General features: G+C 33.8%; 1 protein-coding gene across 3 annotated transcripts; it reads right to left on the bottom strand.

The window, feature by feature from the left end:
• Positions 1–5,144: 5,144 nt before the first annotated feature.
• Positions 5,145–16,848, bottom strand: LOC111367395 (U-box domain-containing protein 5-like). Of its 3 annotated transcripts, XM_022988247.1 has the most exons (6): positions 15,797–16,847; positions 12,606–12,791; positions 12,059–12,184; positions 11,858–11,965; positions 8,863–9,986; positions 5,145–6,146 (listed from the first exon to the last, which is right to left on the bottom strand). In XM_022988247.1, exons 4-6 carry the CDS (start codon positions 11,912–11,914, stop codon positions 5,396–5,398), a joined length of 1,932 nt encoding a protein of 643 aa, XP_022844015.1. In that variant the 5' UTR covers positions 11,915–11,965; positions 12,059–12,184; positions 12,606–12,791; positions 15,797–16,847; the 3' UTR covers positions 5,145–5,395. The 3 variants fall into 3 exon arrangements, with proteins under 3 accessions (XP_022844015.1, XP_022844013.1, XP_022844014.1); XM_022988245.1 differs by lacking the exon at positions 12,059–12,184 and having other exon boundaries at positions 15,797–16,848; XM_022988246.1 differs by lacking the exons at positions 12,059–12,184; positions 12,606–12,791 and having other exon boundaries at positions 15,797–16,848.
• Positions 16,849–16,888: the final 40 nt, after the last annotated feature.

The raw sequence follows: 16,888 nt of genomic DNA, 5'->3' as shown, positions 1-16,888 counted from the left end.
AAGAAAAATTTATATTCAATTTTCTATATTTATAGTTTTAAGAGGAAATTAAATGATAATACTTTCAAATCTACGTAATTAGATTTGGGGTGTTACAATAAAATCAACCGGAATTGCATTTCTACTTTCTCTAGTGGATATCCTTAATGACATTTGTTCTTGAGGTTATTGAGTTTGTTCTTTCAAAGCAATTTCTTGATTGTTTATAAGGGGTTCTAGAATATTGTCTTGATCAGAAATTGCTTCTTAAACAAGTTCTAGAGCAAGAATTTGTCTCTGGTCCAAATATTAGTCAATTACAACAGAAGGAATATTATATATTCATCCTCAAATACAAAATCCCTACCCTTTATCTCTCTCTGCAAACTCTACATCCTCAAAGAACTGGGCATTTTCCATTTCAAAGATTGACTTTGTAGTAGGAAAACAAAATTTGTAATCCCTTGACATCTCAGAGTATCCAATGAAATAATAATTGACAGTTCTGGAATCCAATTTCTTTTCATTAGGCCTATAAAGCCTTTTTCTCAACTGGACAACCCCAGATGTGTAAATGTTTAAAACTAGGCTTCTTGCATGTCCAAAGTTCATAGGGGGTTTAGACAGTTGCTTTACTTGGAACTCTATTGAGAATATAAGATGTAGTCTTTAATGCTTCCCCTCAGAGAGATTTTGACAAGGTAGAATGACTAATCATACTCCTTACCATATCATTAAATGTTCTGTTTTGTCTTTCAACAGCACCGTTCATGCTAAGAGAACTGGCATAGTGTACTACAGGGACGATTCCATGCTCCTCTAGAAAATTAGCAAAAGGCCCTTGATATTGTTCTCTTGATCCGTCATATCTGTCATAGTATTCACCATCACGGTCAGATCTAACTTTTCTGTTCTTTTGCCTAGTGTTTTTTAACTCCAACCTTATAAGCCTTGAGCATGTCTAGTGATTGAAATTTCTCATGGATGAGATATAGGTAGCTATTGCGAGAATAATCATCCATGAATGTAATAAATTACTGTTGACAATTCTAAGATGTCGAAAGGGAGTGGCCCACAGATATCTATATGAATTAGTTCTAAGACGTCCGAAGTTCTATTGACACCTAATCTTTATATTTGTTGTTTCACCTTAATACAATTTACGCAAACACCTGAGTCTGAAAAATCAAGGGGATCAAGAATTCTTTCTTATACAATCTATTCTCTTTTGAGAAATGTGATCTAAATGCTTGTGTCATAAAGAAACAGAATTCTCACTGGTTAATTTACGTTTAATATTCATGAATTCATTATAAGAAACAATTGAATTAAGCAAGTATAGATTATCATATCTAGATAAAAAAAAAACTGGTATCCACAATATTTGAATCAAGAGAAAGACTATATTATTATTTTCAAATGAATAAAAATAACCGAATTTGTCCAATACAGAAATAGAAACCAAATTCTGTCTAAAAGACGGTACCATAAAAGTATCTTTAAAACCCAAATAAAAACCAGTCTTTAATAATAGTCTAGAAGTCCATATAGCATCAACTTCAATTGATTTGTCGTTGCCCACATAGATGAATCTTTTAGTATCATTTGGCTTTCAGTTATTCAGATAACCTAGCATAGATACACTTATATGAGTAGTGGCACCGAAATCAATCCACCAAGTATGTCTAGGTCCTGAAGCTAAATTAACCTCAGAACAAACCAAATTGAGAAACGTACCTTTCTTTACACGCCAAGCGTAGTATTTGGTGTAATCCCTTTTCAAGTGTCCCGAGATTCCACAAAAGCAACAAATAGGTGATTCATCCTTTTCAAACTTTTGCTATTTCTTTTGAGGTAGCTTCTTTATTATTTCTTTTCTTGAACTTGTCGTTAGAGTTACTAGCCAAGTCAGTACATTCAGTCCTATCTTGCTTCAACCTTTCTTCTTCTTGCATACAGCACGGAATGATTGTATTGTACAGGAAGAGAAATTAAAACCAAATATACGAGCAAATCATTAGATAGCTCAAGTTTTAGTGCCTTCAGTTTTGAAGCAATATGAGACATCTCCATGATGTACTCCGAATATTTAGTGACTAATTTAGCCATAAGCGTACTAGTTTCGGCCTTATCAATTTTTGCAAAGTGTTTTTTAATTTCATCAAGAAATTCCTTTGCAGTAGTTATCTCATCGGACACTACACCCTTGAATGATTCTAGAATATCATGCTTCATGATCATAAGACTCATACGATTTGAATGATCCCACTTATCAAAGTCCATTTTTCATCAACCGAATTTTTATCTGTAAGTGCAGCAGGTCGTTCAATACTTAACGTAAGGTCTAAGTCCATACAGCCAAGAACGATATGAAAGTTCTCTTTCCAGTCCTTAAAGTTAGTTCCATAAAGTTAGTTCCATTTAAAACGGGAATAGAATTGATATTGGCAGATATCGTAAGCAAAAGAGTTAACTGAATAGAGAATAACATGTTCACATTAAAATCCATATTAATCAATTAATAAATTCAATTAATGGTAAACCCCATCACAAGAGATCGAGCACAATATTGATAGTTAGCCTTTGGACAGAAATATTAACTTGTAAATGGTACTCTTGGTGTAGCAATCAAATATTGACAATAAACCATATCAAACAATAAGCCCCCGTTTGGCCCTCATTCTTTCCAAATTTTAATGGTTAAAATAGTATTTTTTTTGAAAAAATGTGTGGTTGAGAAAGAATGAAAAGTTTTATTTGCGTTTAATATTATTTTATGAAAAATTGTGTCGTTAAAAATAAGAGAGAAAAAGAATGAGAAGGAGAATGGGAGTCAAACGGAACTAAATCTATCTATCTTTGGACAAGAGATGTTACTTGCGTTTAACATCCGCATGAATTACAAACATACAACATTCCTAATATTCCAAATAAATTAATCTAGACAAGAGATGTTACTTTAGTAGCATGCTACTTCAATTAATTTAGTTTGAAAAATTAGTTATTCTAAAAGAAACTTTAATACCATAATTTGAATTTGAATTGCTAAAACTTTAACATTTTATTTCGTTTTTATTTTTTTAAAACTTATAACAAATATATATATACAATATTACAGCGCCCATAATTTTGGGCATTGTGTGCGCCCAGTAGAAACATGCTTGGGCCCTATGAACACAACGCTCAGGTGCAGCCTTTTTTCGAATAGCGACGCTGCAACATCACATTTGGCTGTCGCAGCGCTGCGGTGCTTCTTAAATGCGGAAACATTAATTTGATTCTTAATTGTAGATTGTCTATTCTTGATTGTGGATTTTAAATTTTCCTCTTCAATATGTTTTTTCTGTAATTCTTGTGTTGATGCCACAAAAATTGAGAAATTGCATAAGAATTGAGTATCATAACCTTATATATAGTTTCCATATGTATTTCGCCAATCATTAAATAAAATTCTGAAAGAATCCGGTCTCTACACATATAATCCTACCCAAACTTTATTTAGATGCCCTAAGCCCAATTACTTAATTTTTTATTAAATTACTTTAATTTTAGGCTTAACTTTAAAATAGCATTTATACACAATTAATTACATATGTCAGCCCACATGATAAATTTATATTTTTCCAACTATCAATGAGTAGAAGAGTGCAAGTTTCTCTTTTATAGTTGTTTTCCTGTTTAATAATCACGTGGAGGTCTAAGTCAAACCTTTTGATGTAAATGACTTTTTCGAGGGATTATTTGATATTGGTAAGAATTGATAAACGTTGATGGTTCCTATGAAATATATGATAAAAAAAAATAGATAAAATTGTGGGTTCAATGCAATATGTGGTAAAAATAAAGTTTGATCTACATTTTAGAAAATAACTTTACCCGAAAATCACAATTAAAACTACAACACCGCCATTTAAGAAATTACTTGGCACAAAGTTCATCATTGTCCTTGTGAGAATGGTAGGAATTGTTACAAGACTATTGTGAACTTTATGTACAATTTATATACTATTTGTACAAAATATTTTGCTCAAGACATTACAAAAATATGGAGACTAAAAATTGGGTTGGAAGAGATGGAAAAAAAAACTCGAAGCTCACGAACCCTGCCACGAACAGGACGAAGATTACCTACCTAATCAAATAAACGGGACGGGACGAGGGCTATTGCCCCGAAATAAGTATGAGGTGAGTACGGAAAACATGGTCTTCACCTTATTAGGCACCCGGTTTTAAATTAATTTCAAATTTAAGTTTTTTTCTCAAATAATGGGTTCTTCTTAACATATTGAAAAAAAAAATAGTAATTTTCATCAATTAAAGACTAAAAATAAATAAATGAGGCCGTAAATGGACAGGAGGCCCACCCCGAACCCATCCTCATTTCGCCTTAATCATATGAGGTGGCGTAAGATGAAAAAAAAATAAGATGGAGCAGGGGACGAGATTGATCGATTCCCTCCATTGCCATCCCTAATTCGAAATTTGAGTGGTACCCATAATTTGTGTTAATGTTGACCGTCACAAAGTTGTTTAGACTGTTTCTCTGTTCATGTGCATGTCATAAAATTGTCATTTTTTTATTTTTTTTTACTAGGCGACTTCTATTTTTTCTATGAAATTGATGATTTTATGATAATATTTTCCTCATCTATTTCAGAATAATAATTTGCGAATTTAAATTTTATAATGAAACTTCGTATTAATTTATTGATTTAAGCTAGTATTGAATCAAATATATAAATATTTTAATGTTTATGCTAGTCTCAGACATATTATTATTTTAATTTTTATATTTAGAAGGTTTGAATTTAAGTGTTATATTGAGATTTCTTATCAACATATTTATTTTTTAACTTGTTTGAAAAAAGTTATTTTATATCGCTAAAGCTGTTATTTGGAACCACAGCAAACAAAGTTTAAACTTGTAAACTAAGTTTAGTAACCAACATGAAATTTCTCTAAAAGTTCAATGAGTACACATTTTTAACCCAACGAGTCTCATTCTCCTACGTCGGTCTCCGGGAAACTTATGATTAAGGACGGTTTCCGAATGAGAGTATGTAGCCTTTTTCCTAGGAATATTACTGCCATTACACAAAACTAAGAAAATGAACACTGCATTACAACAAACAATGAAGACTGTATATCAATCTGCAATACAAAACTGAAATCTAAACAACTAATCATCTAAATATATTGCAGAAAATATTAATAAACAATGCATACTGTACATTTCTCACTTAGAAGATTGCAAAGGGATCATGAACAGATCAAACCTAGTCTAAAAAACATTCTTAGATTTGAAACTGTGCACTTATGCAATTACTTAGCTAACTACGTCAGTTTTGATTCTACAGACACTCTTTCTAAACTATATATTCAAGAAAAACTCAGTTCTAATCAAATGAAATACGAATCAAAATTCTTTTTTCTTTTCCTTCTTCGCAGTCAAAGGATTACGTTTGGAGAAAATTTTGCTAAATATTCCTGGTGCTTTAGAAGGTGGATTTTGAACTTTGCATTCCATACCAACATCTGAACCTGAGTATTCTCCATCAGTATTGAATTCTTCTTTCAAGATTCGCAGTAATTCCGTTGCCATGGCCTTTGCTTTCTTGTTTCCATTAGCACGTACATTAACAAGGCCAGGAATAACACCCTCGGCCATGACCAGCTGACAATATTGTACACGTTCAGAGCACAGAGAAAGAAGAATTTCAACCGCACGCTCCTGGTCCTCATGACTCTCATTCTCGAGTAGTTTGGAAATTGAAGAAATGCAACCATCAGTTTCAGCAACAGAAACTCTAGCATCTTCTTCATCACACAAATATTTCAAAATGGTAACACAGTATCTTGCTAGGGTGTTATTTTCAAAGAGTGGAACTAATTTGGGGACGAATGCTGGAGGCACAAGGAAGGACCCGATGTCACTATTTGCCAACAAATTGCTCAGTATATGTAAAGCTGGTTCCAACAGTTCTTCAATCTGGGTGTCAACTATATTCAGGATACCGATGAGTGCCCCAGACGCTGCAATCTTGTATCCAGAATGTTGGTCCAAGGACAAAACCTCCAATATGGCAAGAGCTTGTTGACCCACCTCCGTATCAAGATATGATCCCAAAAGACTACATGCATCTTCATCAATGCAAGATATATTTTTTCTGAAACGTAATCCAAAGTAGATTATTGGTGAAAAATTGTTCTGAAAAAGCAACTGAAACTATTTGGCATTTGTATCTTCATTTCGCATCCTTTGCATTTGAAAGTATTTGTCAGCTTATGCAATGAAAAATCCAGTTTTGGTAACTAGAAACAGAAATGACTTCATTCTTTTAGAAACTCGAAGACGAAATACTGTGTAAGTAGCTTAATCAACATAGCTTAGAACTTCAACCCTATATAATATTTCCTGTTCCCACAAATCCATAACTAGAACTAGCAACAACAAAATAAGCCTTATTCCCAATATTTGGGGTTGGCTACGTAAATCATTTTTTGCCATTCCATTGTTTTCATTGTTAGATGGAGATCTTAAGCAACTACTAGAGGTCAAGTTAAGTATACTCCACTCTCTTTTTAACATGCTCTACTGTAATCATGTAAATGTTATGAAGTCCACTTTAAGTCGATGCAAAACACGAGCCAACCAACTAAACACTTAATTAATCTCCCATCCGCACCACCTTCCCATGACTAGAACTAGCATTATTGCATTAAGAAGTGTATATGTTAAAACATCCATCTCAAACCATTCAACAACCAATATAGAGGCTCTCTAGTAGCATACACTAGTTTGTGAGGTGATAGTCAATAGGAGACTAACCCTAGCACTTCATTTTGAAACCTTCACTTGCATATGGAGAGCATATTTATGTCAAAGTAATTTGAAATCTTCAAAAGCATTCAAAGACATTGGGGACCATCACATTAAAGACCACAACATTGCTTGGACAGAAGTCTACACATTAGAAGGAGAGGTCTTGACATGCGAATCTAAAGGGCTGTAAATGGAAACATCATTCTTAAATTTGGAATCAGAGCCACGGAAACAATCTAAAAATATTAGAGCAGCAGCCAACAGTAACAGAAAGAAGAAGTGCATTTCATGTCATTTTGTCTAGTATGATTAACACTTGCAGCATTTAAGAAACAATAGAGAATTGCAGAATTTAATATTCAGCAAGTGGTGTTGCATCCAAAACTAATTTCTATCCAAATTTAAATTGAACAAAAAGAAACTGATTATTTTATCAGTTTGCCTACTGAAATTTCATTTGTCAATATGTACTAGTAGAAGTACAGATATAATCGCGACTAATTCAACAACCTTATTATCCACTTATTCTCCAAGACAAGTTCCAATATTTCAAGGTGAGCACTATGAGTACTGGAGCAGCCAAATTCAATCTTTCTTCATCTCTTTGGATCTTTGGGTTATCACTGAAGATGAGGAGTTTGAAGTTCCAACCGAAGACGACAAAGAGGCTCAAATTTGCAAAAAGAATATAAAAACAGAGACGTTATTGTGTTACGAATTACGATATATTCACAAGGAGTCAGAAAATCCATTTTTCCTCATATCTTTGGCTTAAAAAGGCCAATGATGCATGGGAATTTTAAAGCAAGAAATGATTCAAAGAAAACAATAGCTTTGAAGCTTCCATTGTGATTGAAAGATCTTGACAATTAAAAAAGAAAGAACAGGAGTCAGGTTGGCGATTTCTCTTCTCAAGTCAAAAGTCGAAGAGATACAATCCAAGACAAAAGGGTCGTAGAAAAAGTGATTAGAAGTCTTCCTCCAAAATTTGATCATGCAGCCGCCGCAATTGAAGAATCCAGAGAGTTGTTGAAAATGACAATCTACGAGTTGACCAGGTCTCTTCTATGGTAGGTATATTTATAGGGAAGATTATGGTAAGTGGTTGTAACTTCCTGTTTTGTTATTTGTAGTTCATATTTAGAATGTCCACTTTTTAATTCGAAGAGACAGAATATCTATACAAAAATTCTATATTCAACTCCATTTTTATGTCTCAATTACTTATACTTTATAATTCCAAGACCATGGCATGCAAAAGAAAACTGCAGAATGGCAGTAATATGGGAAAACATGAATAATTTGATGAAATCACTATAAATAAGACTTGCCCATTATCTACCAAACCTAGCTTAGATAATTGTAACAACATTCATCTAGAAACAGATGAGTGACTTATGGACAGACTGCTCAGGTCTATAACTGTGTTGGGGCAATATTTGGAAATGAAAGTGGAGCAGTGCATCATCAGCTTATGGAGCCTCATTCTCTTGGAGCACATGTTAGGGGAAGTTTCATGCAAAACATGTTTCACTTCAATTAAATATTGCCTCCCAGCCTAATATAAGCTCGAACGACTTCTTTGCTTGTTCCCTCATTCATATAGTGGTTCTCTAGGTAATTCGACTCTTACCACTGCTTTCAAAAATGGTAGAAAAAATGTCTTTCCCCAATTAAAAAATTTGATTCGTGCGTATAAATGTGATGGGTTTTCAGAATCTAAGATATGAGAACATGACTTATAAACAATAGATCCGTTATCCAGTAAGCATTCCATGCAATGTAGTGATATCATCACTGGTGGCCTTCCACTGGGCTGATCCAATTTTAAAAGCAAATATTGAAGGGGCAGCTTAAGACTGTAGAATTTTATAGCAATTGCTGCTTTCGCACTTTTATATCTCACTACATGCTCTGGTATTCTAGCCAGAAGAACTAAGTACAGGCAGCTTGAAATTGCAATTAAATTTAATAAGAAATAGACGATACCTAAGTTACCACAAAGAATATTACCATTAATGAAAGATAGTTGTATAATCACCTTGAAGAAGAACAAATACCTGCATTTCTGAACAAATTCTAATAACAGTTGACATCCAGTCATCTGAGCTTCCACATCACGAATGTCATGTGCATCCTTCATAAATCTAAGAAGAGGTTGAAAGAAGTTCCCAAAGGACATCATTGTGCAAGCTTCATCATTGCCTATCAAAAAGCGCTTTACATCTTCAACCATGGTGCACTGAGAATCCCAGGGAAGTGAACTGATTTTAGCAAAAAACTCCATATTCATTTCCTGTGTGCTTGCAGAGGCTTGAAATCTCTGCGAATCATTATCCTTTTTCATGGGCAAAAGGTTTACAGCACTAGTGATCTCAGAATGCAAGACATCTGATGAAACATGGAAATCTAGTGGAAGGTATAGATCATTCAGAGAACAGCTCAAGCTGGCGATGGAATTGGTAGAAGTTACAAAAGACTTAACAAGTTCAGCTTGCATGGCGGGGTTGGGAATAGACACACCATGTGCTGTACACCATTTAGAAATTATGTCTTTTATTCCAGTATTTGAGGTCAATGTTAAGTGACCCAGCTTCACTTTTGTATTTGGACATGTATCCTGGCCTTCATCAAACCATCTTTGGATCCACACCCTTTCAAATGTTTGCCCAGAAGCAATGACAACAGGATCATACATCAATCTCATAGATAAAGGGCAAATGAATTCTTTAGGGGGTATGGGGCTACTTAACATGTCAATTTGAGACTCATCAGGCATATACTTCGTGCGTTCCACTTCTGTTGACAGATCATAAGAACTTGCAGATGGGACGGTATCTTCATGGCGTACGACACTGTTGTCAGTTTTCTCTTTCATAATAATATTTCCATATTTATTAAGAAGATTCAAAAAGAATAATAGTATTTTCCTCTTGCATGAATCACTTTTGCCAAATTTGTCTAGCAGCTTTTTGATTGATCTTTTCTCTATCAAGAGTGCTTTCTGGGACGTAATGTGAAGCTTCAAGGAAACCACTCGAACAGAGCCAAGGGTATCTTCCTCTTTTGTATCAGTTTTAGAACCATATCCATGAAGCAATTCCCACAAAACCTTCCCAGCCTCCTCTTCAGATGGATCCAAGTAAAAAGTTGAGCTCCTGAGATCAAAAATGATCCCAGAAATCTGCTAGTAATAGTCAATCAACTGTATCACAATACTAACTTTGTTGGTTGTCCAAGAAAATTCTAGAATACAAGAAAAAAGAGTGGGAGGGGAAGGAGGAGGACGAGGAAGACCAACTACTGAATCAAAGTAAAATATCAATAGATCTGAAATTTAGTGCGTACAGTGGCAGATTATGGGATAAAGGGAAAGGGAAGCCAGGGGCCCACCTGGGGGGGGGGGGGGGGGGGGGGAGTGCGATATATGGACCCTATTCTTAAATGAATAGTTTAAACATAGTTTTTTGTTCAACTACATCGACAACTAGATATCTATAATTATATATTGACTGTAAAGGTTGCATAGGTGCCTGATGAAGTCTGCCTTCTGCAGCCAGAAATTGAGCTACTTTCTTTAGCATTGTGGCCATACTAAGGCCCCGTTTGGTAGGGATTTTTTGCCCCAAAAAATTGATTTTTTGACCGTTATTTTACTATTCAAGCCGTAATTTTTGACTTCTTCTCTCACATGTGGACCCCACTTTTCTTCTAACGGTCAAAAAATCAATTCTCAAAATCCCTACCAAACGAGGCCTAAGTAATTTGGGCAGACAAAACTGCAAATATGAGCCTACAGCACTAACGAAGAAAACACATGCGATTACATGAACTTCTCACTGAAAAAATCAAAACACACATCAAACAAAATGGACCAAAGTTGGAATGTGGAAAGAATGGACTTTTGCTTTTTGAGTTATTCATAAGTTCCAAAAAGAAAGTGAAAAAAACTGATGAATGGAGCAAGAACAAATGCCAAAAAAATTTAAATTAATGGAGTGTTATTCAACTCTCTGAAGCAGATAAGAAATATGCAACTAGAAAAAATGAAAGACAGTGGTGCACGCAAGCTTTTGTGTGTGTGAGAGAGAGAGAGAGAGAGAGAGATACATTGGGTGACCAACTTTTCAAAACTTTGAGGCCATGGTTTTTATATGTAATCTAGAATTTGTAGAACTCTTCAATAGCACAATGGAGTTCTCAAAAAATCTTGGAGGGGAGGACAAGTTTATGTATGTATGCTGGAATAGTTATGTTCTCAACAGCAAAATGGAGTGGAAGATCTTGGAGGCCATCTTCCACCCCTAGCTTCAGCCCACCCCACAATCATCCATAACCTGAAAGTACTAGGTTTTTATGGTACTCTTCAGAACAACATAAATAAGTAGCCTGATGAGGAAAAGAGGCTCTAAAGTGTCTTTCAGCATTCCTGCTGAGATCCTAGAAGACACCCTTCTTTCTAAAATTTCTTTTAGTAGGGAAGAGAGGATGAAAAAAAGATGGACCTTGAGTTTGTTGAGCCGAGAGAAGAAGGCAATTGAAAAGGAAATAACGAATATGCCAAACATAATTCACATATTAGAAAATCTTAATATCTAGATCAAGTGGGAAATCCAGGTAAAGAAATAAGAACGTGAGACACAAGTTTGGCAAGATTTTCAAGAAAATTGAGACCATTCTTTTATGCTTCTCAACCAGGAAAATTCAAACACTCTATGGGAATATCATGCATTTTCTTTTTATTTTCAACTCTTAGAGGTGACTAATTCCTTACTAGCAACTACTTCCTTCCCCAGGAGACAGAAGCTCAAGCTTTGAGAAGGTATTTTTTATCCAATACAATTTCAAGTTACCTTCAAGTATGCTTCCTGTATAATAACTAAGTGGCATACTTTTCTTTGATAAAGCCCAGTTCTATATGCAACAGAAAACTTCTAAGATATGGAAGAGAGCTTCCACTCCGCAGTTTAAGACAGCACCGCATGAAGGACTAAATAGGTTGTAAGTATTAAAAACACAACATTCAATTTTTTTAAAAGGATCTTGATTGCTCACCTCTGAAGCCAGTGTTATTGGAACCATCTTTTGAATTTGACTAAGACTTTGTTCCATTAAGTAGGTAGACTTTTTACATCTTGACAGTATAGCGTCTCCAGTTAGTGCCTGAAAATGTTTAGAATGAATTTACGGCAACATCATTACAGAAAGGATGAACAAACTGCCTCGAACAAATGAGAAAGAAGCATTAGCGCGTGCCTATTTTCCAGTTAAATATTGTAACAGATGCACTTCAGAATAGATATTGTTCTTTGCTCAAGGAACTTTCGTAACTACCTTATAGCTGTTACCTTCTTCCTTTTGCTTCCCTAATCTGGTAACAGACTAATTTTTTTTATAACAACATTTGATCTTATCAGAGAATGGTTATTTCGAGAGACAAAATTTTACAAATAAAAAATAAGAATAATAAAATAAAATAAAATTCTAAACGGGTATAGTATAGAAAGGAAAGAAGTGGTGACATAAATAAAGGCCCAAAGTAACTGCTAACAAAGAAAGTAAAATGAAATTAATTTTTGCTTACAATTAGAGAAACAGAAGCTTTTGATGAACCCATCAAGTATAAGCTCATGTGCACTTAACAAAACTCGGTATATAATGCTTTAGTGCAATTTTGAAAAAAAATATATATAATATATATATATATATATATATATATAAGAATCTCCCTATTAACTCCGGTTGTATCTGGTAAATACTGTAAGGTACTTAAAATTCATACATGTAAGTTACACATACGTACCAAATAGAGCTTACTGGACTCCCTGCAGTACTGAAGTAGAGTATTGGCTTTGAAAATTCCATTAGTTAACAAGCAAAGTGAATCTATGCCTGACGAGCACCGAGGACGGGCAGCTTCTATTTCTGGAAATATTTTTGAAATTCTAGTGACCAATTTTAGTAGTTCTGAACACATTTGACAGTGGACCTGTCATAACATAAATGTCAATTACAAAAAAAAAGGTTCCCTAAGCGTTTGAAAGATACGAAATTATGAAACAAAAAGCAGAGGCAAACCAGAGTAAATTTGCCTGTGAACCTGAATAGAAAATACAAGAATGATTGTGACTTGGATACAGAAGATAGAAGAAGAACAGCTTATTCTTGCTTCAGGTTGTCACAGGATGAAATACTAGGACACACACACCCCTCATGGAACATTCACGGACTTAAATTTGAAAATTTTAATGTACATAAATATATAGGGGGTGTTTGATAGACATTTTTATGTAAAAATGCATTTTAGAACAGTAAATTGATGTGAAATATGTGGTTGAGAAATAAGAAAGAGTTTTTGATTTACGTGAAATATTATTTTAATAAAGAATGTGTGGTTGAAAAGAAGAGAGAGAAAAATGCAGTTTGAAAATAATGGCTACCAAACGGGGCCATAGTATTAAAATACCATATTAAGCTCCCATTTGGCCCCCATTAAATCTTATCAAATTAAATTAAAAATTTTTTTCTCCTGTTTTCAATCACTCAATTTTCAATAAATAATATTACACGTAAATCGAAAAATTTTCATCCTTCTACAACCATACATTTTTCAAAAAAATACTATTCTCCCATTATAATAAAAAATAATGGAGGTCAAATGGGGTATAAAATATTATAATGAATTCCTTCCAGACATCCAGTTAAAATTTAGGACATTTTCATTATCAGAATATAACTTCCAATGTGAAGAGAACAATAGGAAGTGGCTGGAAATTAAAATTTCACTTGATTTGAGAGAGCACTTCTTCACCACATAAGTCCTCTAAAATATTGGACATTTTATGTAATATTCCGAATTTTTATTACTAGTCGTTTGATTAAAAATTAGGACTTAAGTGCACTACTATTAAAGTTTAATAGTTTTATTAGTTATTGACCTAGTTAAATGACCTTATTAATTACTAGCTAATAGTTTGAGGACCTAAATGAAGAGTTAATTTGGAAGTTAAATGAAATTATATGTAAAATATATGTAAATATGTCAATTAGCCATGATTAAAGATCATTTATTTGGCCACATGTATTATTCACCACATTTAAGCAAAGTAATTGCTTTGACCACATAAATAAAGGTAATTGATTTGACCACATGCATTATTTACACCAAGATTCAAGCCAAGTAAATTGATTTGATCACATGATTAAAGGTACTGATTTGACAACTTTCAAGTCAATACACCAATTATGCTTTGATCATGCCTAACATGTAGCCATTTCCTTTCAATTTTCTACACAAGGTCCAAGAACTTGCAATATAAATATGAGTTAAACTTACTATTGGATGATACCTCACCAACTATTTACACTGTCCCTCTCTATCTCTATCATTTTGTTTCTACACATTTACTCTTTCTCTTGTCCTTTCCATATTAAATATAATCATACACTTATACAATCACACAACCTAACACACAGCTCAAGTATAAGTTCCTATGTATAAGTTCAAATGACCTAAGTTTAGTAGTGCTACGCACGGAAATTATAGCCACGAAGTTTGGATTTTAATTCCCGTATCTCCATATGTATGTCACAATTTTCAGCAATTAAATGAGATGCAAAATTCATTATCACTCATTTATTGAGATTTATGTCTCACATGTATATGTTACATATTTTATAGGTAACTAAAAGAGGGGGGTTCAAGGCGATTGGAGCTGAATTGTGCTTGCGTGGTTGAAAATGAGGAATGATTTAAGTAGTTAAAGATTTCAATGATGTTTATTGTATTTTTTTTAAAATTTATTTTAATCCTTTCATGTTCAGAAAATATTATGCTTTTCATTGTTTATGAAAGTATTATTTTACGGTACATGTATAATGATTCCAAAGGTAAAATTTGGGTTGTTACATTTTAGGTGCCGCTGATCTCAATCATTTCAAGATAAAAGAAAAATGATAAATGTGTGAAAACAATATGTACATTTATAATTTAATTTGATTGTATACTTCATTAAATTAGTTTTAGTCCTACTCAAGGTCGAAGGATGTTCTTACAGTCTCTTGATATGGCATTCTTAGAAGCCACACTGTCTTAATGTCAACTCAAGGTTGTTAAGCAAGATAGGGGAAGACTACATGCGCAGCCTAGATTCATGATGCCCATTCACGAACTTAATTCCACTATGCACAAATGATCTCTCTCTCTCGCGCGCACACACGTGTCAGTATATAAGGATAAACTCCATGTCTTTCAAACAGATCCAGTTAGAATTCTAACCCAATCATTTCAATGATACCATTACTAAAGTTTTCTGTAATTTCTCTGCATGTGTTTTTGTGTGTGTGGGTGTGTGTACATACATGAATTATATTTTACCTTTGTATGCTTTTCTATTGTTTCTCAGTATATAGGAAAAATAATGACAATTATACATTAACCCATCAGTGTAACTAAACAGGATTGAAACAAGAAGTGTTTTGATAAGAGATTGTATCTTGGTACTAGACACTTCGTTTCACTATATGCGAACTTCAGTTGCAGACCACTTGATATGGGTAAGAAAGAAAAACTTGTTTGAGCACCCCAAATGAAATTGTTAATAGATTGAATTTAGTTCGTATCCTCTAACTTGGCAGAAAGACAAGGTTTATGTCCTCAATCAATTAGATTTTATTTTTTATTTTTATTTTTTTGAATTGGAGTTGACAGGGGGTCAAGTTAATTCAACCTCAGAAGTTTCTCATCAAAAGATAAAGATCCATGTTTCTGATGTTTGATCGGGAGAGAACTTTTAGAGTGCTGGCCAATTACAATTGAGAATCTCTAAGATACGATCTCAAGTTTTAAGCAGTCTCTTCAATCCATTTCTGGAGCACGTTAGCAAGTAATTTCCTTGTCAAAGGCTAAGTCGTGAGTGAAATTGTAAATGCCTAAAACTGTAACATAAGACAAAAGTTTCCACGGGAAAAGGAGACGAGCAGATGATATCATACCTTAATGGAAAGAGGAGATGGCAGCGATTCCAAATCTTCGGCAACATCATTTCCCATCAAGAAAAAACAGTCCCAGCATGGAAGACTACAATGCGAAAACATAAAGCATAATATGACTAATTTGTTCATTAGACAATGGTTTATAGACAACCCAACTGCAAGGGACAACTTGGATCTAAACTGGAAACAGTTTTTGTACTAATCAAAAGATAAATTTCAGGAGACAAATGAATGCCAACTCCAGTTTGCATCTCATTATAGGAAAAAAAAGTTTTATACAGAAGGTGGAAAACCATTTCTAAATCAATTTTTTAACACTTAGTTTTGTGAATTGTCCATCCAATAATATAGTCAAGTGTCCCATGACACCATGGTTCCACAACAAACCAGATTGATTATCAAGTTCGTACAATTACGATATGTAGTTGACAAGAAGAGAACAGGTATCCAACTCTAAATTGTGAAGATAATGATCTATCCACAAGATTAACATATTCATAGCACAAGTTATATGAATCATTACACTTCCACAATGTGCCCTGGTTCTAATCTTTATACACAAAGCCGAAGGCAAGAAGTAAATGCGCTGATTATCGTAACTCTACAGTACTGCATATCATACTTTGAGTACTTATTCTCAGAGTGAAATTAGATTGAGGATGTTTTGCCAAGATTAAAAATAAGTAAATGTTAAGCTTCCTTGTTGCAAAATATATTTTAACAGGTTACTTCTCATGTTAACAAGACTTACTTTTCCAGAAAGTATAATTAAACACTAAACTTAGCCAAAAATGCCCTGAATGGAGAGCTTAAAAAAAAAAGATGCAGGATATCTTCAGTTTTTACAAATAAAGTTATTGTCGAATCAGATGGAAAATGAGATATAACTGAAAAGATACAAGCTCTGGCATTCATTTAAGAACTGGACCTTGGCATTCATTTGACAAAGAGATATTTACATTTATAAATGTTAACTCAAGTCAATGAATTACAGCTATTTATATCCAGCTACAAAAATTCAGTTTCTCCTTCTTGTGTGTGTGTGTGTGTGTTATTTTTTTTTTTTTTTTTTTTTTTTTTTTTTCCCCCCCC

Source organism: Olea europaea, chromosome 18 (assembly GCF_002742605.1).
Source record: "Olea europaea var. sylvestris chromosome 18, O_europaea_v1, whole genome shotgun sequence".
Lineage (NCBI taxonomy): Eukaryota > Viridiplantae > Streptophyta > Magnoliopsida > Lamiales > Oleaceae > Olea > Olea europaea.
The sequence above is the reverse complement of the archived record's forward strand: the minus strand, read 5'-3'. Positions and strand labels throughout refer to the sequence as shown.

Coding starts and splice junctions, on each gene's coding strand:
- LOC111367395 (XM_022988245.1), bottom strand. CDS start 15,925: ATGAACAAATTAGTCATATTATGCTTTATGTTTTCGCATTGTAGTCTT. Junction 11,966..12,605: donor AGTCCAGTAAGCTCTATTTG/GTACGTATGTGT, acceptor AAACATTTTCAG/GCACTAACTGGAGACGCTAT. Junction 6,147..8,862: donor GAATTTGTTCAGAAATGCAG/GTATTTGTTCTT, acceptor ATTACGTTTCAG/AAAAAATATATCTTGCATTG.